This window comes from Mobula birostris, chromosome 1 (genome assembly GCF_030028105.1).
Source record: "Mobula birostris isolate sMobBir1 chromosome 1, sMobBir1.hap1, whole genome shotgun sequence".
Classification (NCBI taxonomy): domain Eukaryota; kingdom Metazoa; phylum Chordata; class Chondrichthyes; order Myliobatiformes; family Myliobatidae; genus Mobula; species Mobula birostris.
In genome coordinates, this window is record NC_092370.1 from 225,988,870 (window position 1) to 226,015,308 (window position 26,439).

The 26,439-nt window shown below is 45.3% G+C and overlaps 1 protein-coding gene and 1 long non-coding RNA gene across 6 annotated transcripts in view; one reads left to right on the forward strand and one right to left on the reverse strand.

Moving 5' to 3' along the window:
- Positions 1-23,271: 23,271 nt before the first annotated feature.
- The window catches only part of LOC140205306 (uncharacterized), a 32,157-nt gene continuing 28,989 nt past the window's right edge, over positions 23,272-26,439 (forward strand). Inside the window, exons 1-2 of the long non-coding RNA XR_011887818.1 lie at positions 23,272-23,378; positions 24,978-25,134. This is a non-coding gene — a long non-coding RNA (uncharacterized lncRNA). The remainder of the gene's footprint in view (positions 23,379-24,977; positions 25,135-26,439) is intronic.
- The window catches only part of dglucy (D-glutamate cyclase), a 108,750-nt gene continuing 106,628 nt past the window's right edge, over positions 24,318-26,439 (reverse strand). For all 5 annotated transcript variants that reach the window (XM_072272815.1, XM_072272824.1, XM_072272788.1 and 2 more), the window contains 2 exons: positions 26,185-26,336; positions 24,318-25,037 (listed from right to left, as the gene is read on the reverse strand). In XM_072272815.1, the coding sequence (XP_072128916.1) occupies positions 24,885-25,037; positions 26,185-26,336 (305 nt within the window). In that variant the 3' untranslated portion in view covers positions 24,318-24,884. The remainder of the gene's footprint in view (positions 25,038-26,184; positions 26,337-26,439) is intronic.

Consider the following 26,439-nt stretch of genomic DNA (forward strand, 5'->3'; position numbering starts at 1 on the left):
GATCCTGATTAAGTCACCAGCTCCAATTGCTTTGAAATTCCCTCCCACGAACAGTCTGCACAAGCTCCAGTGGCTGAGTGATAATTTATTTCTCATGGCTCTGTTGCCTTACATTCTTCTCTCCCTGACATTTGTTCCTTGTTACAATTTCCCAATCAAAGATAATCCGGAAAACTATTCCCCCGAGTTGTCTTTGCTTCCCAGGAGGCTCCCTGCCCTTTGCAAAAGCCATTGCCACAGAGTTACCGTGAAACAGAGCATAGAAACAGCTCCTTTGGCTCACTGAGTCTGTGCCAACTGCAAATCACTCATACCAGTCTTAAATCATTCCAGCTTTATTTGTCTCATATGTACATCAAAACAGCAGACCGTAAGACTGAGGAGCAGAATTAAGCTGTTTCGCCCATCGAGTATGCTCTGCCATTCAGTCACGGCTGACTTATTTTTCCTCTCAACCCCATTATCCTGCCTTCTCCCCATAACCTTTGACATCCGTACTGATCAAGAACATATCAACCTCTGCTTTAAATGTTCCCAATATTTTGGCCTCCACAGCCATCTGTGGCAATGAATTCCACAGATTCACGGCCCTCTGGCTGAAAAAAAGGTCCTCATCTCTGTTCTAAAAGGATATGGTCCTACACTCCCCCACTATTGGAAACACCCTCTCCATGTCCAATCTATCTAGGCCCTTACAGTGAAATGTGTTCTTGGTGTCAAGTCAAATCAAGTGTCACCATGCCTCTGATGCCAACATGGCACGCCCACAACTCAGTAACCCTAAGGTTACACCTTTGGAGTGTGGGAGGAAAGTGAAGCACCCAGAGAAACCCAGGCAGTCACTGGGGGAATGGACAAACTCCTGAAAGACAGCAGAATCCTGAATCATTCAGTGTGGATCTCTACCCTATCAACTTGCAAGGCAACTTTGAGGGGTCTAGAAAATAGAACAGCACAGCACAGGAACAGGCAATTCAATAGACAATAGACAATAGGTGCAGGAGTAGGCCATTCGGCCCTTCGAGCCAGCACCACCATTCACTGTGATCATGGCTGATCATCCACAATCAGTATCCAGTTCCTGCCTTATCCCCATAACCTTTGATTCCGTTATCTTTAAGAGCTCTATCCATCTCTTTCTTGAAAACATCCAGAGACTTGGCCTCCACAGCCTTCTGGGGCAGAGCATTCCACATATCCACCACTCTCTGGGTGAAAAAGTTTTTCCTCAACTCCGTTCTAAATGGCCTACCCCTTATTCTTAAACTGTGGCCTCTGGTTCTGGACTCACCCATCAGCGGGAACATGCTTCCTGCCTCCAGCGTGTCCAATCCCTTAATAATCTTATATGTTTCAATCAGATCCCCTCTCATCTTTCTAAATTCCAGTGTATACAAGCCCAGTTGCTCCAATCTTTCAACATATGACAGTCCCGCCATCCCAGGAATTAACCTTGTGAACCTACACTGCACTCCCTCAATAGCAAGAATGTCCTTCCTCAAATTTGGAGACCAAAACTGCACACAGTACTCCAGGTGTGGTCTCACTAGGGCCTTGTACAACTGCAGAAGGACCTCTTTGCTCCTATACTCAATTCCCCTTGTTATGAAGGCCAGCATGCCATTAACTTTCTTCACTGCCTGCTGTACCTGCATGCTTGCTTTCAGTGACTGATGTACAAGAACACCTAGATCTCGTTGTGCTTCCCCTTTTCCTAACTTGACTCCATTTAGATAATAATCTGCCTTCCTGTTCTTACCACCAAAGTGGATAACCTCACATTTATCCACATTGAACTGCATCTGCCATGCATCTGCCCACTCACCCAGCCTGTCCAAGTCACCCTGCATTCTCATAACATCCTCCTCACATTTCACACTGCCACCCAGCTTTGTGTCATCTGCAAATTTGCTAATGTTACTTTTAATCCCTTCGTCTAAATTAGGGGTCCCCAACCTTTTTTGCACTGCGGACTGGTTTAATATTGACAATAATCTTGCGGACCGGCCGATCCGGGGGGGGGGTAGTAGTGTTGTCAACGGACAAGAGTAGCAGTCAAATACGTTGAGCTTACCCCTAAAGACTACAATAACCATGAAGCCTTGCGCGAGCATGCGTGACTAGCAAATGCGTGTTTGTGCCAATTTTTCTCTACAAATCGTTTTTGGCGATTCTGTTTGGGAGGGGGGGTTAATCATGACCGGAATATAGGTGACAAGGTGCTAAGACACTCAATTTCGTTTCTAAAAGGGTTTATCTAACGAATTTAACATTAAACACAGCGCATATTTTTCTCGCATGAATATAGTGATAAGTCAATTATCAGGGGAGCTTGAAGTAAGTGTTGAACAACCTTCCAGTAGAAGTGGTAGAGGCAAGTTCCATATTATCAGTTAAAGAAAAATTGGATAGGTATATGGACAGGAAAGGAATGGAGGATTATGGGCTGAGTGCAGGTCGGTGGGACTAGGTGAGAGTAGCGTTCGGCATGGACTAGAAGGGCAGAGATGGCCAGTTTCCGTGCTGTAATTGTTATATGGTTATATAAGTCACTTATAATTCAATAGCATCATTTTAAGTAACGTTTGGATATTAAACACACAGCACATATTTTCCCCGTATGAACACATAAAATCATTGCAACGCACCAATATCGCTGAATCAGGGGGAGCCCCTGGGCTTGTTTCCCTGCAACAAGACGGTCCCATCGAGGTGTGTTGGGAGACAGCGATACTCGAAGGGGGTTCCTTATGTCCAGTCTATTCCGCAATATAGTTTTCGTTGCATTCATTGCAGAGATATGTTGGAAATGGAAGCAACGTTTTCAGTGCTTTCGTGGCTATCTTAGGATATTCGCCCTTGACTTTGATCCAGAATGCCGGCAGAGATGTTATGTCAAACATACTTTTCAGCCCACTGTCATTTGCAAGCTCGAGGAGTTGCTCTCCTTCCCGCGCTGACATGGATGTTGCGTGGGTAATGACCTCGCGTGCGTTCAAGCTCAACAGTGGGTGTGACAGGGAATGAGGAAAGGTGCAGCATCGCCAAATCATATCGTTTCCTCGCGGCCCGGTAGCTCCTGCTTTGCAGCCCGGTGGTTGGGGACCACTGATCTAAATCATTAATGTATATTGTAAATAGCTACGGTCCCAGCACTGAACCCTGCGGTACCCCACTGGTCACCACCTGCCATTCCGAAAGGGACCCGTTAATTGCTACTCTTTGTTTCCTGTCAGCCAGCCAATTTTCAATCCATGTCAGTACTCTGCCCCCAATACTATGTGCCCCAATTTTGCTCACTAATCTCCTATGTGGGACTTTATCAAAGGCTTTCTGAAAGTCCAGGTACACTACATCCACTGGCTCTCCCTTGTCCATTTTCATAGTTACATCCTCAAAAAATTCCAGAAGATTAGTCAAGCATGATTTCCCCTTCGTAAATCCATGCTGACTCGGACCTATCCTGTTTCTGCTATCCAAATGTGTCGTAATTTCATCTTTTTTTAATTGACTCCAGCATCTTTCCCACCACCGACGTCAGGCTAACTGGTCTATAATTCCCTGTTTTCTCTCTCCCTCCTTTCTTGAAAAGTGGGACAACATTAGCCACCCTCCAATCCACAGGAACTGATCCTGAATCTATAGAACATTGAAAAATGATTACCAATGCGTTCATGATTTCTAAAGCCACCTCCTTAAGTACCCTGGGATGCAGACCATCAGGTCCCAGGGACTTATCAGCCTTCAGACCCAACAGTCTATCCAACACCATTTCCTGCCTAATATAAATTTCCTTCAGTTCATCCATTACCCTAGGTCCTTTGGCCACTATTATATCTGGGAGATTGCTTGTGTCTTCCCTAGTGAAGACAGATCCAAAGTACCTGTTCAACTCGTCTGCCATTTCCTTGTTCCCCATAATAAATTCACCCATTTCTGTCTTCAAGGACCCAGTTTTGGTCTTAACTATTTTTTTTTTCCTTTTCACATACCTAAAGAAGCTTTTACTATCCTCCTTTATATTCTTGGCTAGTTTACCTTTGTACCTCATTTTTTCTCCGCGTATTGCCTTTTTAGTCATCTTCTGTTGCTCTTTAACATTTTCCCAATCCTCCGGCTTTCCACTCATCTTTGTTATGTTATACTTCTTCTCTTTTATTTTTATACTGTCCATTACTTCCTTTGTCAGCCACGGCCTCCCCTTACTCCCCTTAGGATCTTTCTTCCTCTTTGGAACTAACTGATCCTGCACCTTCTGCATTATTCCCAGAAATACCTGCCATTGTTGTTCCACTGTCATCCCTGCTAGGGTATCGTTCCACTGAACTTTGGCCAGCTCCTCCCTCATAGCACCGTAGTTCCCTTTGTTCAACTGTAATACTGACCACAATGTTGTGCCAGACCAGTCAAAAAGCAAATCAAAAACATCCAACACTAATCCCTCCATCCTACACAATGTCCATATCCCTCCATCTTCCTCACATCCATGTGCCTATCTAAACGTCTCTTAAAGCTGCTAATGTATTTGCTTCTACCACCATGCCATCCATGACTCTCTAAGCATCTTTCAACCCTTGGAAACTGATACTCACTGTCTATTCTATCTACGCCTCTCATAATCTTGTAAACCTCTATCTGATCTCCCCTCAGCCTCCATCGCTTTAGAGAAAACAACCCCAGTTTGTCCAGCCTCTCAAGATAGCACATGCAGTCTAAACTAGGCAGCATCCTGGTAAACCTTCCAGATTCCGCTCTGTTTGAGCATGAGTCTTCCACTAGTAAAGTTGTTACTGACAACCGCAAACCTCTGGACCTGCTTATATGGCTGGAGGTGTGAGAGGTGACGTTGCCACAATTCTACAGATGTAGAAAATGCACATTAATGTGGACAGGGGTGCAGTGCCAATGTTTTAGGTGCCGGAGCTGTACAAGGTTTGATTCATAAGCTCATGGCCTAAGTTTATACAGTTCTCCTTACATGCACACGTAGTTCAACTCTTTGAGTGATTGTGCAGAAAGTTTGAAGTTAGTAACTTTTGTGGTACGTATTTCTGTTTCAGATAATTGAAAATTGCTAGGTGTTCTAAAATTGACTCCCTCTACCTTAGGCCACGAACTTATCAATCACCCGTCGTACGTCACATCCAATTTGTGTACCTGCTCATTTCATGTACTGGGCAACTTCCTTGCCCCAGTCATGTAATGAGCAGGTACACAAATTGGGTGTGACATATATATATATGAATGTTGTTGTTCGTCCTTCGTAGTCGAAGATGACCATGGCTTCAAAGTCAAATGGGAGATTGGATATATGAATAGGGCTTCTTATAATGTCAAGCACTAAAGCAAGATGAAAGAAATATATGAATTCCAGAGTTCCACAGAAATAACCATATAACCATATAACAATTACAGCACGGAAACAGGCCATCTCGGCCCTTCTAGTCCTTGCTGCACTCTTACTCTCACCTAGTCCCACCGACCTGCACTCAGCCCATATCCCTTCATTCCTTTCCTGTCCATATACCTATCCCATTTAATTTTAAATGACAACATCGAACCTGCCTTAACCACTTCTGCTGGAAGCTCGTTCCACACAGCTACCATTCTCTGAGTAAAGAAGTTCCCCCTCATGTTCCCCCTAAACTTTTGCCCTTTAACTCTCAACTCATGTCCTCTTGTTTGAATCTCCCCCGCTCTCAATGGAAAAAGCCTATCCACGTCAACTCTATCTATCCACCTCATAATTTTAAATATCTCTATCAAGTCCTCCCTCAACCTTCTATGCTCCAAAGAATAAAGACCCAACTTGTTCAACCTTTCTCTGTAACTTAGGTGATGAAACTCAGATAACATTCTAGTAAATCTTCTCTGCACTCTCTCAATTTTGTTGACATCTTTCCTATAATTTGGTAACCAGAACTGTACACAATACTCCAAATTTGGCCTTACCAATGCCTTGTATAATTTTAACATTACATCCCAACTCCTATACTCAACACTCTGATTTATAAAGGCCAGCATACCAAAAGCTTTCTTCACCACCCTATCCACATGAGATTCCACCTTCAGGGAACTATGCACCAGTATTCCTAGATCCCTCTGTTCTACAGCATTCTTCAATGCCCTACAGCATTCTTCAATGCCCTACGATTTACCATGTATGTCCAATTTTGATTAGTCCTACCAAAATGTAGCATCTCACATTTATCAGCATTAAACTCCATCTGCCATCTTTCAGCCCACTCTTTTAACTGGCCTAAATCTCTCTGCAAGCTTTGAAAACTTACTTCATTATCCATAACTCCACCTATCTTAGTATCATCTGCATACTTACTAATCCAATTTACCAGCCCATCATCCAGATCATTAATATATATGACAAACAACATTGGACCCAGTACAGATCCCTGATGCACACCACTAGATACCGGCCTCCAATCTGACAAACAGTTATCCACCACTACTCTCTGGCGTCTCCCATCCAGCCACTGCTGAATCCATTTTACTACTTCAATATTATTACCTAACGATTGAACCTTCCTAACTAACCTTCCATGTGGAACCTTGCCAAAGTGATGGAATGAAGGGATAGGTAAATAGGGGGAAAAACAGAGGACAATGATTAATTAATGATCAATCACCTTGGGTGTGCCTTAGCTTACTGTTTTGGCCAGTCAAAAAGAGGCTTTACCCAGCAACCGGTGACATACTAGTCATTGTTCTCTAACGATAGGCAAAGACTCAAATAAGGAACTATCTGATCTTGCAGAAGCATCTCAAGGTATAGCTAAAAATGGGAGGGATGAGGTAATGGCTAGAATGTTCTTGAGAAAAGGGGAAGGGGTCCGAATAGGGAACTGATGGGCTAGCTTTGGCTTAAAATAATTATAACTAACTAACCAATGATTATCTTACATCTAATTGTATCTTAGCATGTGATCGAAATGATTCTAATATTGTCTAAACCTGTAATCGTAAGATTTCCTGCTTCCTGATCAATGTTATAAACTGTGGAGAATTGGTAAGTCAGGGGCAGTGTCTGGACTGGCTCTTTTGGGAGATCAGTCTGTGACTTCCCCCATAGCATGCTATGAGTAGAGAATAAAGGTTTGAAAAGTATTATGTGTGTCAGTGTATTTGTGGTACAATTGCTCTTGCATCAGGTCTGATCGAGTACGACAAAAGGTGTTACTGAAGTCCATATAAACAACATCCACCGCCTTACCCTCATCAACTTTCCTAGTAATCTCTTCAAAAAATTCAATAAGGTTTGTCAAACATGACCTTCCACGCACAAATCCATGTTGACTGTTCCTAATCAGACCCTGTCTATCCAGATAATTATATATACCATCTCTAAGAATACTTTCCGTTAATTTACCCACCACTGACATCAAAGTTACAGGCCAATAATTGCTAAGTTTACTCTTAGATCCCTTTTTAAACAATGGAACCACATGAGCAATACGCCAATCCTCCAGCACCATCCCCGCTTCTAATGACATTTGAAATATTTCTGTCAGAGTCCCTGCTATTTCAACGTTAACTTCCCTCAAGGTCCCAGGGAATATCCTGTCAGGACCCAGAGACTTATCCACTTTTATATTCCTTAAAAGCGCCAGTACTTCTTCTTCTTTAATCATCATAGTTTTCATAACTACCCTACTTGTTTCCCTTACCTTACACAATTCAACATCCTTCTCCTTAGTGAACATCGAAGAAAAAAAAATGTTCAAAATCTCCCGCATCTCTTTTGGCTCCGCACTTAGCCGTCCACTCTGATTCTCTAAGGGACCAATTTTATCCCTCACTATCTTTTTGCTATTAATATAACTGCAGAAACCCTTTGGATTTACTTTCACCTTCCTTGCCAAAGCAACCTCGTATCTTCTTTTAGCTTTTCTAATTTCCTTATATTTCCTTACATTCTTTATATTCCTCGAGCACCTCATTTACTCCAAGCTGCCTATATTTATTGTAGATATCTCTCTTTTTTCAAACAAAGTTTCCAATATCCCTTGAAAACCATGGCTCTCTCAAACTTTTAACCTTTCCTTTCAACCTAACAGGAACATAAAGATTCTGTACCCTCAAAATTTCACCTTTAAATGACCTCCATTTCTGTATTACATCCTTCCCATAAAACAAATCGTCCCAATCCACGCCTTCTAAATCCTTTCGCATCTCCTCAAAGTTAGCCTTCTCCAATCAAAAATCTCAACCCTGGGTCCAGTCCTATCCTTCTCCATAATTATATTGAAACTAATGGCATTATGATTACTGGACCCGAAGTGCTCCCCAACACATACTTCCGTCACCTGACCTATCTCATTCCCTAACAGGAGATCCAACACTGCCCCTTCTCTAGTTGGTACCTTTATGTATTGCTGCAAAAAACTATCTTGCACACATTTTACAAACTCCAAACCATCCAGCCCTTTAACAGAATGGGTTTCCCAGTCTATGCGTGGAAAATTAAAATCTCCCACAATCACAACCTTGTGCTTACTACAAATATCTGCTATCTCCTTACAAATTTGCTCCTCCAATTCTTGCTCCCCATTAGGTGGTCTATAATACACCCCTATAAGCATTACTACACCTTTCCCACTCCTCAATTCCACCCAAATAGCCTCTCTAGACGAGTCCTTTAATCTATCCTGCCAAAGCACCGCTGTAATATTTTCTCTGACACCTCCCCCTCTTGCCCCTCCAATTCTATCACACCTAAAGCAATGAAATCCTGGAATATTTAGTTGCCAGTCACACCCCTCCTGCAACAATGTTTCACTAATAGTTACAACATCATATTTCCAGGTATCAATCCATGCTCTAAGCTCATCCACCTTTCTTACAATGCTCCTAGCATTAAAATAGATGCATTTAAGAAATTCTCCACCTCCCACTCTGTTTATCCCTAATGGCACAAACAACTTTGTTATCTTTTTCTTCCTTCTCCCCTACATTTCGGTATGAGTGCTCCTGTTCTCTAGTCCCTGCCTAACCTCCCTCACACACTGTCTACTAACTTTCTCTATTTGTGAACTAACCTCCTTTCTCCTAGTCTCTTCAATTTGATTCCCACCCACCAACCATTCTAGTTTAAAGTCTCCCCAGTAGCCCTCGCAAATCTCCCCGCCAGGATATTGGTCCCCCTAGGATTCAAGTGCAACCTGTCCTTTTTGTACAGGTCACACCTGCCCCAAAAGAGGTCCCAATGATCCAGAAATCTGAATCCCTGCCTCCTGCTCCAATCCCTCAGCTACGCATTTATCCTCCACCTCACTCTATTCCTATACTCACTGACACGTGGCACAGGCAGTAATCTTGAGATTACTACCTTTGCGGTCCTTCTTGTCAACTCCCTTCCTAACTCCCTATATTCTCCTTTCAGGACCACTTCCCTTTTCCTGCCTATGTCATTGGTACCTATATGTACCACGACCTCTGGCTCCTCACCCTCCCACTTCAGGATATCTTGGATGTGATCAGAAACATCCCGGACCCTGGCACCAGGGAGGCAAACTACCATCCGGGTCTCTGGACTGCATCCACAGAATCACCTATCTGACCCCCTTACTATCGAGTCCCCTATTACTACTGCCCTCCTCTTCCTTTCCCTACCCTTCTGAGCCACAGGGCCGGACTCTGTGCCGGAGGCACGGCCACTGTTGCTTCCCCCAGGTAAGCTGTCCCCCCACAACAGTACTCAAACAGGAGTACTTATTGTCAAGGGGCACAGCCACTGGGGTACTCTCTAGTACCTGACACTTCCCCTTCCCCCTCCTAATTGTGACCCACTTGTCTGCGTCCCGTGGCCCTGGTGTGACCACCTGCCTGTAACTCCTCTCTATCATCTCCTCACTTTCCCTGACCAGACGAAAGTCATCGAGCTGCAGCTCCAGTTCCCTAACACCGTCCCTTAGGATCTGCAGCTCGGCGCACCTGGCGCAGATGTGGATGTCCGGGAAGCTAGGAGACTCTAGGACCTCCCACATCTGACACCGAGAACAGCAAGCTACCCTCACACTCATACTTCCCCCTTTCCTCAAATAACAGGGAAAATTGAAAAACAAACTTACTTTGTCTCGCCCGTTTCCGCCTAAGCCCATTGAAGCAAAGCCATATAGTGGTAGTTAAGACATTAACAAGATTATAGCCTATCACTACATTTCAGTGTATAACTGGGACAATAAAACATTTAATACTTAATTTAATGATATGACAAAGTATTGCATGGTTGCACTCACTAATTATCATAAAATATAATTATCAAGCAGGTAAAGAAAAAGACGGTAATCATGTATTTTACCAATTTAAGAGTAATTACCTACTTACCAAATGCCACCAATGAGAAGTTTCACAATAATTTCCACAAAGGGTCAGGCGTAATATATGTCTGGGAGTCTGAAGCAACTCTTGTCCTGGTGTCATCTGCTGATCTGTGGTACCGCAGCCATGATGTGACATACGGCTCAGGATTCCACTGAAATAGAGGAGGTCTGTGTAGTTTAACAAACATAAGTACTGATACATGATCTATGAGAATCCTTGAGAGTGTTGATGTTATTATCAAGTTCATGTGACTGAATCGTCTCTCACACTCAGCAGTACTAATAGGAATAACTTGTGAACAGCTCAGTAATGGGAGTAAATCTTGGGGGATCCTCCACATAACCTCTGAAGGCATTTATTACACAGGAAGAAGAAAGCTTAAACCTCTTACAGAGAGATGATATTGCAGCTTCTTCATAATTAGGCAGTATTTCAGCAGGCCGGTTATCTTTATCAAGGACACACATTTCATTTTGAGGGATTTATACATACTTTGAGGTTTAGAAGTTTGAGAGCCTTTCAAGGATGTTGCCGTGAACATACGGTGCAGCAAATTGTTTATAAGGCTAGTAAGAAACTGTAGATAATTAATGGAGACAATTTTGTTGTTGCTTGTTAAGGTAATTTCTCCAAACTTCCCCTTTTCAACTACCTCTTGAGCTTCTAGAGTTTTTGTACCAGGTTGCTCTTTCAGTCCATGCAGTGATCTTGTGCTCCATTGGATCAGTTTGTCTGCATAAACAATCGTAGTAGTGTGTTTCTGTAAACACTCTGACAGTAAACCAAGTTCGTGCAACGTGTCATACATTAGAGCCAAGTCCAATGGAAACTGTTCTGAAGAGAGTCTTTTCAACAGACCTTCATAGGTTTTTCTGTTATTCCCAGATCTTGTTTCATCCTTCATTGCTTTTTCAAAATGAAAACACAGTGTTTCATAATTTTGCCACACTGCTGAAACTGTTCGAAATGAGCTAGCTACCCACCTGGTGCCCAGAACATGGCCTATTTTGCAAATTTGTTGTTCTAGTTGAGAGGCACATTCAGACAGTTCCTTTTGATTTAGAGGTGATCTACTGTAAACAGAGTACAATTTGCCCATAAATGATTGAAAATGATTTATTCCATGAACTTTTCTCACCAAATCACCTACTGCAAGTTCTAACCTGTGATTAAAACAGTGCCAAATTATTACATCAGGGTAATGTTCCTTGAGAGTTGTAGCAACACCAGATTTGACACCAAGCATTATGCTCACCCCATCACAAGTAAATGCTACAAGGTTCTGTTTGGCTATGTCTACGCTACGCCAAATAATTTTGAAAACAAAGCTTTTTCTCTTTGTTTTAACCTTCCGTCCACATTGAAATGGCGTTTTCATCCCCCAAAAACGGAGCTTTTCTAAAACACTCTCCAGGGTGTGTACATTTAAAAATGATTGTTGTGCGTTGCAGTGTGGACGGGGTAAACAGAGATACAGTATTTTAAAACACTGTCATGACAACGCCACAACAACAATGTTTTTTCTGCTTCAGCTTGGTACTGCGCAAGCACTGCCGGACGGCTGTTATAACGTGCAGTCGGTGTGTACGGCGTGAGAGTTAAATTGTAACGTGAGCTTTTTTGACTAGATCCTCTAAATTGATTTGATTGACTCTATCTTTAAAAATATTAGTGTCAGAAATACTGCACAGGTCTGGCGGCAGAAGATTCCACTTTCTTGTTGATCTTGGGTCGAGGACGGCTTCATGAGTGTGTTGTTTACTTTATTGTCTACGTTAATAGCTTGTTTGGAGTTCTCCACATTCTCCACTGCTTTGCTGACTTTGTAGTCATTTGTAACTCACAGAAACAGCTCGACTTCATTGTCAGTCTAAACGAAGAAGTCTGGTCTGCTTTTTCCAGTGGAGGTTTTCTTTGTATTCCTCAAAGACATTGTTGAAAATTTTCTTTCGCTGTTGTTGTTGGTACTCTAGTTTTTGACCAATGGAGATAGCACAACGCCGCCACGGAAATGTAAATATTATACTGTTTCCTCTTCTCTTGTTTTCTGTAGATGTGTTTGTTCATGCCCAGTAGGAGTAGATTCGCCCAAACATCTGTTTTAATGTGGACAGAGATATTTTGAAAAACGCCTAGTGTGGACGCCTGTCATCTTTACTCAAAACCAGCGTTTTCAAAATTATCCGGTCTAGTGTGGATATAGCCTAAAAGAGTCATCAAACCCATGGTAGCAACACACATCAAAGTTGCTGGTGAACGCAGCAGGCCAGGCAGCATCTCTAGGAAGAGGTACAGTTGACGTTTCGGGCCGAGACTCTTCGTCAGGACTAACTGAAGGAAGAGCTAGTAAGAGATTTGAAAGTGGGAGGGGGAGGGGGAGATCCAAAATGATAGGAGAAGACAGGAGGGGGAGGGATGGAGCCAAGAGCTGGACAGGTGATTGGCAAAGGCGATATGAGAGGATCATGGGACAGGAGGCCCATGGAGAAGGAAAAGGGGGAGGGGGGGAAAACCCAGAGGATGGGCAAGGGGTATAGTCAGAGGGACAGAGGGAGAAAAAGGAGAGAGAGAGAGAAAGAATGTGTGTATATAAATAAGTAACAGATGGGGTACGAGGGGGAGGTGGGGCATTAGCAGAAGTTAGAGAAGTCAATGTTAATGCCATCAGGTTGGAGGCTACCCAGATGGAATATAAGGTGTTGCTCCTCCAACCTGAGTGTGGCTTCATCTTTACAGTAGAGGAGGCCGTGGATAGACATATCAGAATGGAAATGGGATGTGGAATTAAAATGTGTGGCCACTGGGAGATCCTGCTTTCCCATGGTTATTGAAACAGTTCAATAGATGCTTAGCAATAGTTGCAGCTTTCTGATCAGGCAGTTCAATTAGATCTAAAAACATAAAATGGGGATCATCTTCCTTATCACTTTCACATTTCAGATAAACTATTAGGGTGGTCTTAATGTTCAGGCTTGTTGATTCGTCAATGAGAACAGAAAATTTGCCATTTATCTGCTTGATATGCTGGCAAATTTTCTTTTTCATATTAATGGCTATGTGATTAATTATCTCTGTAGCACTAGTGCGGGAATGCGGTCCAATTCCAATGTCAATACCATTAGTTTTTTGAAGTTCCAATAAGCCAAAGTGATCAGAGTATGGTCTGTCATTCTGAGCTAAATAATATGCAGAACGAAAAATTGAACAAGTTGCCTTCAGATGCGAAGCATTCATGGTGTCACATAATTTTCCAACAGCATCTTCACTAGCTATATTTTCAACACTTAGAGCAGCAGTGTGAGCTTTTGATAGTTTGTGATAAACAATTTTTTTTCTGAGAGACTTCAAGCGTGTACTTCAATTGGCTCCATAATAGGATACATGGTACATCTGCTGTTCACTTGACAGCCTCAAACCCTTAGCAGTGAAAAGTGTCAGACTACTTTTGTTTGAAGTTGTACGTACTTTATACCCAAGTTTATCATCCTTGAAGTCTAACCAGGGATAAGTTTCCTTCTTTTTCTTCCACATTTCTTCAGTCCAAACACCTGAACAGGGATACAAGCCTGACTTCGAAGGACCATTACTTTCAGAACTGCATTTGGACCCGGTGAGAAAATTTGAACTAGAAGCGGGAGAAACACAGCTCTTGTCAATTTTACTGTTATCAGTCTCTTGTGCGTTATTCTTGTTACACTCCTCAGCTTAAAGAAGTTAACATTGTTTGCTTAGAAGCTATAGTTAGTGAGAAAAATTTACTTTTGCATTAGCGAGCAACTCACGGACCACCACAGGTGTAGCCTGCAAATACGACTGAGTCAGAGCAGACAGCAGGGCCCGCAGTGCTTAGCGGCGTTCCTAAGCGGGTATAAAAATAACAGAAATAAAGCAAATAAGCTTTTTACACTTCTAGCCACCTAAATTGGAACCAAATAATCAAGTATGAAACAAGAACGTCTAATGAGCTACTGCTAAAGCCACGAATATTGCTGAATATTAGTATCAAAAGCGGTAGGTTGGCAACTCTGCCTTGTACTGTTACTCTCGCAGAAATGGTTGGACAGGAAGTGTACCTGTGAGTGTCAATACTCACAATATCCTCACACGTCGGGTATTACATGGTTAGACCAATACAGATCCTGTTTAGTCTTTAAATATATAAAAAGGTAAAGAAGCTTGAATCTTTACACAAATTATTATCGCATCTATGCAAATAAAAAAATACCGTATTTTGGAAGTGACAAATGTTAACAGGGGAGGAGGGCAATCACTTGGGAGGTTTGGAAATGCGTTTCGTCTTGTTCATTGCCTCACTAAATTACTCTTTTTCCTATCAACACAAAGAGAAAAAGAGCCTCTTTCCAATCAACTACAGTTGGTGGAGCTCAGCCAAGGGGTTGATCCGCCATTAATGATAGTTGAAATGACGTAAAACTAGCTTATAGCCTAGAAATCTTTTTTTCCATTTGGCTTGTAAAAAAAACATTAAATTCACTTTATCCAGGTGTAGAAGAGGATTTTGGATGATTCCCTTGAATATTTCATCAAAATCAAGCCAAAGATAAGCGAGCAGTAAATTTTTCTTTCATTATTTTCGACTTTTAACCTTAGATTTCGATGTTCATTCCTTGCTTAATATAGCTCCTACCTGGAATCTAATGGTACCCATTGGAAAGAGCAGAAAAATGCTCACACTTGTGTACAGTCGTCCCTCGGTATCCGCGGGGGATTGGTTCCAGGACCTCCCACCCCACCCCCCCCCGCGGATACCAAAATCCGCGGATGCTCAGGTCCTTTATATAAAATGGTGTAGTATTTGCATATAACCTACGCATATCCTCCTGTATACTTTAAATCATCTCTAGATTACTTATAATACCAAATACAATGTAAGTTGTTATACTGTATTGTTTCGGGTACAATGCTCAAACGAGTGCTGGAGTGAGACTGAGGATCGGTGAAGTGGCGGGAGGCTACAGCAGGGAATGCTGGGACAACGGGTCGAGCGAGGAGGAGTTTCACAAATACCTAAATAAAAAACAGTCACAGCTCCAGGATTTCACCAAAAACGATCAAGTATCTAATGTTATTAGTGGTATTTTCCCCACCAGCCACCACCCCCTGTTCCCAAACCCCGCTTCCGTAAAATTCCCTCTATTTAACATGCGGCCACTGTTAAATTCCCCGCTTGTTCATTTTGACTTTGTTTTCCAGAGGTGCCGGAGCGGCGCTCGGGTGAGCTCTGGCAGCACCGCACCCCTGAATGTGGGGCCTTCCACATGCGTTGAAGCAAGTCCCACAGCTCTGCACAGCAAGTAAGCACTTGGGCTGGGCCAAGGACTCTCACAGCCTGCAATGAGACAATGTCTGTTTGCTGATGGAGGGTAGGTATCAGCTGGGGCAGTGGTTACACGGGATCTGGTATAATCACCTGACAGAGCAGCAGGGTGGTGCAGCCAGTAGAGCTCCTGGCTTACATCTGCAGAGTTCACTCCCGATCTCTGGTGCTGTCTCACTGGAGTCTGCATCATCTCCTTTAATCTGCATAGGTCTCTGATGAGTGCTCTGATTTCTGATCGGTGCTGTGGTTTCCCATGGGTATTCTGGTTTCTGATGGGTGACGTGTTTTCCAGTGGATGGTGTGGTTTCCAGTGGGTGCTCTGGTCTTCAATGGGTGCTGTAGTTTCTGATGGATGTTCTAGCTCCGATGGATATCCCACATGCCAGCAAGTTGAATGGCACTGTAAGTTAATCCTTAGCTAAGTAACAAAAGAGTCAAAAACAGGTCAGAGAGAATGAGAGAGAACAGAAGTTGTAAGGGTACAAAAAAATAAGGAGGAGGGAAAAGGAGTGATGGGATTGCTCAGCTGCAGGCCAGTATGAATCCAAATGGGCTGAATGGCACTTCTGTGCCACAATCAATGAACAAGCATAAAGATCTTAAGTTTGGAGTCTTAACCGTACATGCAGGAACAGGGAGGAACAGGACTTGTTTTACTGTCATTGCATTGTCACTTGTATTCTCAAATGAGAAAATCTGTAGATGCTGGAGTTTAAAGTAACACACACACTCACAATGCTGGAGGAACTCAGTAGGCCAAGCAGCATCTATGGAAAAGAGTACAGTCAATGTTCCTGGCTGAAACCCTTCCGCAGGACTGGAGAAAAAAAGATAAGAAGTCAGAAATGGGAGGTGCAGGCTGTGGGAACTATGAAGTTGATGCTAGTGGATGGGAGGTCCCCAGACTTAATAAGGTTAGTGATGGTGCAGGTGACAATGGCCTGATGCTCCTTAGTGGGGTCCTATTTGAGGGATAAGTAAGAGGAGGTGTTTTAGAGTTGTCACCTGGCCTCAGTGAGATAGTGGTCAGTCCGTCAGACCACTAGAGCGTCCAGCAATATCTACGGGTTTGATTAGTGGTTAGGATTAGTGCAGAAAGTGCGGAACAGAGCATTTGGAAGGAGTGAGGTTAGAATTGGAGAGAGGAGTGGTAAAGTTGAGATGGTTGATGTCTCGTCATCAGTTAATAATGAAAAGATCCCGAGCAGACAGAAGACTAGAGTGGGAAGTCCCAGAAAGGAGGAGGTTTGGAGATGGGAGGAGGGTTGGAGGGGAGGAGAGTGGAGAGGAGGAGGGTTGGAGGGGAGGAGGGTTAGAGATGGGAGGAGGGTTGGAGGGGAGGAGGGTTGGAGCTGGGAGGAGGGTTGGAGCTGGGAGGAGGTTGGAGACGGGAGGAGGTTGGTGACGGGAGGAGGTTGGAGACGGGAGGAGGGTGGAAATGGGAGGAGGGTTGGAGATGGGAGGAGGATGGAGATGGGTGCAGGGTTGGAGGGGTTGAAGGTTGGAGGGGAGGAGGGTTGGAGCTGGGAGGAGGGTTAGAGATGGGAGAAAGTTTGGAGATGGGAGGAGGGTTGGAGGGGAGGAGGGTTGGAGGGGAGGAGGTTGGAGATGGGAGGAGGGTTGGAGCTGGGAGGAGGGTTGGAGATGGGAGGAGGGTTGGAGATGGGAGGAGGGTTGGAGATGAGAGGAGAGTTGGAGATGGGAGGAGGGTTGGAGCTGGGAGGAGGGTTGGAGCTGGGAGGAGGTTGGAGACGGGAGTAGGTTGGAGACGGGTGGAGGTTGGAGACAGGAGGAGGGTGGAGACAGGAGGAGGGTGGAGACGGGAGGAGGGTTGGAGATGGGAGGAGGATGGAGACGGGTGCAGGGTTGGAGGGGTTGAAGGTTTGAGGGGAGGAGGGTTGGAGATGGGAGGAGGGTTGGGGGAGGAGGGTTGGAGCTGGGAGAAGGGTTGGAGGGGAGGAGGGTTGGAGATGGGAGGAGGGTTGGAGATGGGAGGAGGTTGGAGATGGGAGGAGCGTTGTAGGCGAGGAGGGTTGGAGCTGAGAGGGGGGTTGGAGGGGAGGAGGGTTGGAGATGGGAGGAGGTTGGAGACGGGAGGAGGGTTGGAGATGGGAGGAGGGTTGGAGACGGGAGGAGGGTTGGAGATGGGAGAAGAGTTGGAGACGGGAGATGGGAGGAGGGTTGGAGCTGGGAGGAGGGTTGAAGGGGAGGAGAGTTGGAGATGGGAGGAGGGTTGGAGCTGGGAGGAGGGTTGGAGCTGGGAGGAGGTTGGAGACGGGAGTAGGTTGGAGACGGGTGGAGGTTGGAGACAGGAGGAGGGTGGAGACAGGAGGAGGGTGGAGACGGGAGGAGGGTTGGAGATGGGAGGAGGGTTGGAGACGGGAGGAGGGTTGGAGATGGGAGAAGAGTTGGAGACGGGAGAAGTGTTGGAGATCGGAGGAGTGTTGGAGATGGGAGGAGTGTTGGAGATGGGAGGAGTGTTGGAGATGGGAGGAGGGTTGGAGCTGGGAGGAGGATGGAGATTGGAAGAGGGTTGGAGATGAGAGGAGGGTTGGAGGGGTGGAGGTTTGGAGGGGAGGAGGGTTGGAGACGAGAGGAGGGTTAGAGATGGGAAGGGTTAGAGATGGGAGGAGGGTTGGAGACAGGAGGAGGGTTGGAGACGGGAGGAGGGTTGGAGATGGGAGTAGAGTTGGAGACGGGAGAAGTGTTGGAGATCGGAGGAGGGTTGGAGATGGGAGGAGGGTTGGAGACGAGGAGGGTTAGAGATGGGAGGAGGGTTGGAGATGGGAGAAGAGTTGGAGACGGGAGATGGGAGGAGGGTTGGAGCTGGGAGGAGGGTTGAAGGGGAGGAGAGTTGGAGATGGGAGGAGGGTTGGAGCTGGGAGGAGGGTTGGAGCTGGGAGGAGGTTGGAGACGGGAGTAGGTTGGAGACGGGTGGAGGTTGGAGACAGGAGGAGGGTGGAGACAGGAGGAGGGTGGAGACGGGAGGAGGGTTGGAGATGGGAGGAGGGTTGGAGACGGGAGGAGGGTTGGAGATGGGAGAAGAGTTGGAGACGGGAGAAGTGTTGGAGATCGGAGGAGTGTTGGAGATGGGAGGAGTGTTGGAGATGGGAGGAGTGTTGGAGATGGGAGGAGGGTTGGAGCTGGGAGGAGGATGGAGATTGGAAGAGGGTTGGAGATGAGAGGAGGGTTGGAGGGGTGGAGGTTTGGAGGGGAGGAGGGTTGGAGACGAGAGGAGGGTTGGAGATGGGAAGGGTTAGAGATGGGAGGAGGGTTGGAGACAGGAGGAGGGTTGGAGACGGGAGGAGGGTTGGAGATGGGAGTAGAGTTGGAGACGGGAGAAGTGTTGGAGATCGGAGGAGGGTTGGAGATGGGAGGAGGGTTGGAGACGAGGAGGGTTAGAGATGGGAGGAGTGTTGGAGCTGGGAGGAGGATGGAGATGGGAAGAGGGTTGGAGATGGGAGGAGGTTTGGAAGGGTGGAGGGTTGGAGGGGAGGAGGTTTGGAGGGGAGGAGGGTTGGAGACAGGAGGAGGGTTGACGGGAGGAGGGTTGGAGACGGGAGGAGGGTTGGAGGGGTGGAGGGTTGGAGGAGAGGAGGGTTGGACACGGGAGGAGGGTTGGAGACGGGAGGAAGGTTGGAGACGGGAGGAGGGTTGGAGACGGGAGGGTGGTTGGAGGGTTGGAGGGGAGGAGGTTTGGACGGGAGGAGGGTTGGAGACGGGAGGAGGGTTGGAGACAGGAGGAAGGTTGGAGACGGGAGCAGGGTTGGAGACGGGAGGAGGGTTGGAGACGGCAGGAGGGTTGGAGCTGGGAGAAGGGGTCATGGGTGCGGGTTGGAGAGTCCTTGCTAAAGAAATGGGTATGGAGATGGAGATGGAGGCAGCAGAAGAGGTGCAGATACAAGTTCAGTGGGGCCTTCTTACTCTGACTTCTCATCTCTTGTTTCCAGTCCTGAAGAAGGGTCTCAGCCCGAAACAGCGACTGTTTACTCTTTTCCATGAATACTGCCTGGCCTGCTGAGCATTCTGTGTGTGTTACTTGTTGTATTCTGTATTGTTCTGCTGAACATTGTGGGCATGCTATGTTGGCACTGGAACGTGTAGTGATGCTGGTGGTCTGCCCCCAGCACACCCTTAGGTTGTGTAAGTTATTAACGCAAATGACATATTTCACTGTATGTAGTAATATACATGTAATAAATACAAGTCTGAATCTGAAATATGGATTAGTTCTGGAGAGCCAGCCTAGACATCTAAGAATATAGCAACCACTTGGACAAGAAAGGTTTAGAGGGATATGGGCCAAATGCAAGCAAGTGGGACTAGCTTAGTTGGCACAAAGTTTGGGGCATTGACAAATTGGGTTGAAGGGCCTGTTTCCATGGTACGAGGGATGATTCATAAGTTCGTGGCTTAAGGTAGGAGGAGTCAATTTTAGAAAACCAAGCACATTTATTTTTCAATCCCCTCCTACACGTACACACTTAGTCCAGTGGAGCATACGGATCTCTTCTTTGTAGAAGTCGGCGTCTTGGACCTCCAGAAAGTGGTCCACAGCAGGGGTGATTGATAAGTTTGTGGCCTAAGGTGGAAGGAGTGAGCTATACAGCTCTCAGTACATGCACATGCAGTTCAACTCTTTGAGTGATTATGCAGAAAGTTTGAAGTTAATAACTGATCTCCTTTTACCTTAGGCCACAAACTTATCAATCACCCCTCGTATATCACTCAATAAGGAATAGAACATAGATCACTACAACACAGTACCTACCCTTTAAGCTACTCCAAGATCAATCTAACCTTTTCCTCCCACACAACTCTCCATTTTTTTCATCCATATGCCTATCTAAGAATATTTTAAAAAATCGCCAATTTATCTGTCTCTATCTAACAGAGGCAGAAGTAGACTAGCTGTCTCTCTTTACTTTCGCAGTTATTTTGTAAATAACACTATTCTTTGCAAGCCAAAACAATCGGCTTTTAGATTAATTGACACGATACATTGCAAACCGACAGCAAGTTAACATAAACTATTAACAAATTAACTTTTAGTTCAGAACAATTTTCTTCATCTGCTTACTAATTGTGACGGGTCAGAGATGAATCATTTTCCTTTGGTGTTTCCTGGACCATTTTGCAGTTATTTCTATCCCTGGCCTTTACACTTTAGTTCCTGCAACACACCCGAAATGCTGGTGGAACGCAGCAGGCCAGGCAGCATCTATAGGAAGAAGTCCAGTCGACGTTTCAGGCCAAAACCCTTCGTCAGGACTAACTGAAAGAAGAGATAGTAAGAGATTTGAAAGTAGGAGGGGGAGAGGGAGATCTGAAATGATAGGAGAAGACAGGAGGGAGAGGGATGAAGCTAAGAGCTGGAAAATTGATTGGCAAAAGGGATACGAGGCTGGAGAAGGGAGAGGATCATGGGACGGGAGGAGAGGAGCACCAGAGGAAGATGGAGAGCAGGCAAGGAGTTATAGTGGGAGGGACAGAGGGAGAAAAAAGAGAGAGAGAAAACAAGGAATAGGGTAAGAAGGGGAGGAGGGGTATTAGCGGAAGTTAGAGAAGTCAATGTTCATGCTATCAGGTTGGAGGCTACCCAGACAGAATATAAGGTGTTGTTCCTCCAACCTGAGTGTGGCTTCATCTTTACAGTAGAGGAGGCCGCGGATTGACATATCAGAATGGGAATGGGACGTGGAATTAAAATATGTGGCCACTGGGAGATCTTGCTTTCTCTGGTGGACAGAGTGTAGGTGTTCAGCAAAACGATCTCCCAGTCTGCGTTGGGTCTCGCCAATATATAGAAGGCCACAACAGGAGCACCGGACGCAGTATATCACCCCAGTCGACTCACAGGTGAAGTGTTGCCTCACCTGGAAGGACTGTTTGGGGCCCTGAATGGTGGTGAAGGAGGAAGTGTAAGGACATGTGTAGCACTTGTACCGCTTACGAAGATAAGTGCCGGGAGGGAGATTGGTGCGAAGGGATGGGGGGGGGGAACGAATGGACAAGGGAGTCGCCTAGGGAGCGATCCCTGCGGAAAACAGAAAGAGTGGGGAGGGAACGATGTGCTTGGTGGTGGGATCCCATTGGAGGTGGCAGAAGTTACGGAGAATAATATGTTGGACCCGGAGGCTGGTGGGGTGATAGGTGAGGAGAAGGGGAACCCTATCCCTAGTTGGGTGGCGGGAGGATGGGGTGAGAGCAGATGTACGTGAAATGGGGGAGATGAGTTTGAGAGCAGAGTTGATGGTAGAGGAAGGGAAGCCCCTTTCTTTTTTAAAGGAAGACATCTCTTTCGTCCTGGAATAAACAGCCTCATCCTGAGAGCAAATGCTGCGGAGACGGAGGAATTGTGAGAAGGGGATGGCACTTTTGCAAGAGACAGGGTGGGAAGAGGAATAGTTCAGATAGCTGTGAGAGTCAGTAGGCTCCTTTTGTCCTTTTGTCAGTTCCTGTTGGGTTACGTCTTGGCAAAACTGAGAATGGAGCCCCATCTAGTGGCAGGAGAGACTGACTACAGCAATCGTCGTGTGTAAAAAAACCCAGAAGCCAGAAGTCCGAAACATCAAAGTTTTAGTTTAGATTAGATTAGGTACAACTTTATTATCATTGTGCCAAGTACAGATACAAAGCCAATGAAATGCAGTTAGCATCTAACCAGAAATGCAAAGAATAGTGTTATTTACAAAATAACTGCGAATAAAAAGTAAGTGCTACAGCACACAAATATAAAAGTACTGAGACAGTACAATATGGGTGTAATACTGCTTAGCGCTGTGATGTGAGGTTCAGCAGGGTCACAGCCTCAGGGAAGAAGCTCTTCCTTTTCTGCTGGTGCGGGAACGGAGGCTCCTGTAGCACCTACTGGATGGGAGGAGAGTAGAAAGTCCATGGTTAGGGTGAGATGCATCCCTGATAATGCTTTTTTTGCCCTGCCCGGGCTATGTTTATGGTAGATGTTCTCAATGGTAGGCAATTGGGTGCCAATAATCCGCTGGGCAGTTTTCACCACACGCTGGAGTGCTTTTGCATTTGTAAAAGCAAAGGATACTTGCATTTGCAAAAACTTTTCCATAATGTCGACATGGAAATGATGAAGGGACATGGCAGCCGGTGGTGGTAGCTGCAGGATAAATACAGTACCGGCAGGAGAACTCCCCATTCTTTTTGCATTGTTACATTGGTAACATTTATCTGAGACCACACTTACTCACTGCCCATTACGTTGCTGGTAATTAGGGCAACAATGAACGTGCTCCAACTCTGGCGCCGTTCGGGGCTTCCTTCATTTTGTCAGTAGCTTCCTGTTGGTTTTCACTACTGTCAGTCATTCAAATTCTGAGTGGAGACTCAGGAATAGCATCGCACTCAGACGTAGAAGAAATTTTCATTGCTGTTTCCGTAACAGTTTTGTTTTACCAGTCAGAGTTGTTAGCCCTGAACTGGACCACTCTGAATCTGGCCTCTACCCTTTGACCTGTTTGCTCTGCAAAACCGTGACAGAGTTGTGGTCCTCTGGGGAGTGAGACCACACAGGTCTTGGTTGATTGGTAAATTGATTGCAAGGAAAAGCAAGAAAATGCAGAACAAGGTGTTACAGAGAACGTGCTGTGGTGTAGACAGAAAGGTGCAACACCACAACGAGGTCAAGAGTCTGATATCTGCAGGATAGACGCTGCCCAGGAGCCTGGTGGTATGTGCTTTCAGGCTTTTGTATCTTCCGCTGGGAGTCGGGGGTCTGGGGTGGGTGGGTCTTTGATTATGTTGGCAGCTATACCAAGGCAACAGAGTCCACGGAGGGGTGGCTGGTGTCTGTGATGTGCTGAGATGTGTCCACAACCCTGCGGTTCCTTACAGTCGAGGGCAGAGCAGTTGCCGTACCAAGCCGTGATGCAACACACTACCCGATGTTTTCTCCTCGTGCTAAACCACTTCAGCATCCCTGACCACGCAATGCTGACTCTCCCAGAACTATACTGAAATCCCAGCTTTCACCTTAACTTACAACCTTCGGCCTCGGAGTTCAAATGACATCTCACTGATCCAGCACATCATAAAGCACAGGAGAGTCTGCAGATGCTGGAAATGTTAAGTAAGACACACAGAATGCTGGAGGAACTCAGCAGATCAGCCAGTATCAATGGAGGGGAATAAACAGTCGATGTTTCGGGCCAAGACCCTTCACCAGCACTGGAAAGGAAGGGGGACAGAGGCCAGAATAAGAAGGTGGGAAGGGGGTGGTAAAAGCTGACAGGTTTTCTGATTGGTGATTCCCCCTCACCTGCTGCCCCCTTCCTTTCCAGTCCTGATGAAGGGACTCAACACAAAACATTGACTGTTTATTCCCCCTCCATAGATGCTGCCTGACCTCAGTTCTGCGGCTCTTTTTGTGTGTTACATACTCAACCAGAACATTTGTAAGCCCACTCTTAACACATCCTAGTTTTACAAAAACATCTCCAAAGTAGAAAGTGAATATACTATCAAAGTGCCTATATGTCACCACAGTCTTACTTTGGCCTTGTTTTCACGCAGGCCTTTACAGGAAAATGAAAAAATACAATAGCATTTAGGAAAAACTATAAATTACAAAGACTGACGACAACTAATTTGCAAAAACACTGATCAAGTCTTTATTAAAAATGTCAGCAGCATGATGCAAAATGAAAATACAATCAGTATTGAGAACAATTACTAAAGGGACAGGGAAGAAATATAATCCACATTAACACTGAACTTCTCCCAATTGTTATCAGACTTCAGACCCATTCAGCTCTTTCACACCTCCTTCCGATTGATACTGTCACCTTCTCAACCTCTTGGCTCTACCTCTTCTGGTTATTCTGTTATTGTCACTTCTTTCCACACTACTTTAATTTTCACCACTATACTTTGCACTCATCCAATGTTCTGTGCTTGTCACAGTCTTTATTATTGACACATACACTGTTTATTCTGAGAGATTCCCAGGGTATTTGATAATAAACTAATTTGAATCTGAAATAACCTAGTGATAGGAAAAACAATGTATTAAAGAGAAAAATGCCTGAACTATATCAGGAAAATATGGCATATATCAAAGAAAACAGTTCATTAAAATCTAATAAACCTTCTCCATTACATCAATCAGTTAATCTAACATTTTCTGGAACTCCCTGTCTAAGGTTGGCTAGTAAGATTGACTCCTTTCTTGCTAATTTCACTGGTGTTGCTCAAGTGTGATCTCCAGTAACTTTTTGATCATGGGTGAATGCACATCGTGGAATAACAAGCCATCCACTTCCATTCCCAGATTCCCGGTTTTCCCACTCCGAATTCCATGTTTCACCAGCAGCGCCAGCAGTTTTTCTTCCTGAGGACAGGTGAAGAGAGAGATTGGAAAACTTCTCGTGGGTTTATTCAGACAGAGGAAGTAACTGGGAGTACCGCGGATTTCAGATTCTTACAGGGTAAGTCTGCTGTTAGATAGCTGGTGTTATTGACACAATCAGAATCAGGTTTATTATCACTGAGATATGGCGTGAAATTTGTTGTTTGGTAGAAGAAGATTAGCTTTATTAGTCACATGTGCATCAAAACATACAGTGAAATACATCATTTGTGTCAACAACCTACACAGTTCGAGAATGTGCTGACGGTGGCCTGCAAATATCCCAACGCTTCTGGCGCCAATTACACCGATGCGTCCAATTACACCGATGTGTCCAATTACACCAATGTTTCCAATTACACCGATGTGTCCAATTACACCGATGTTTCCAATTACACCGGTGTCCAATTACACCGATGTTTCCAATTACACTGATGTGTCCAATTACACTGATGTTTCCAATTACACCGATGTGTCCAATTACACAGATGTGTCCAATTACACCTATGTGTCCAATTAATTCACTAGCCCGTACATCTTTGGAACGTGAGAGGAAACCAGAGCACCCAGAGGAAACCTACATGGACGTGGGAAGAACATACAAGACAGCGGTGGGATTTGATCCCTGGTCGCTGATGCTTTATTAGCATTACATTAACTGCTGCGCCACCATATTGCCCCACTTTATCCTACGTCACTAGAGGTTGGCAATTGTGGGTCTATATTCCTTGGAGCTTAAAAGAATGAGGAATGAGTTTATTCAAACACATAAGAGGGGTTAATGGAGTAGATGCTGAGATGTTTCCACCAGTGGGAGAGTCATGAACAAGGAGATATCGTTACAAGGAGACTGTCATTAAAGACTAAGGTGCACTGAAATTTGTTGTCACAAAGGGAGGTGAATCTCTGGAGCTCTTGGCCTCTCTAGGTGGTGGGGGCCACATCATTTGACATATTTAAGATAAGACAGATAAATATTTGAAAGATCAAGGAATTGAGGGCTGTGGGGAACTGGCACCGATGGGGGGGACTGAGGCCAGCAGAGACCAGCCATGGTCAGGCTGAACAGAATGGCAGGCTTGAGGGGCCAAATGGCCTTTTCCCTCACCTATTGGCTTGTGCACCTTACCTTGAGGACGGTGGGCAGTGCTGCAGTGTATCTGTCAACGTCCAGCACCTTGGGAAATCCAGTGGCTTTGTGAAGGTAGCGTTCATGGACCGTGCAGTTGTTGAGGACGTGCAGGGCACAAGCCATGGCATAGCCAGCCCAGTTTGACACACCTAAGGAAACACAGTCGTCATTACACAGCAGTCTCTGCAGATGCAGGAAAGCCCAAACATCAATTGTTTATCGTTTAAGACGCTGCTTAATCTGCAGGGTTCC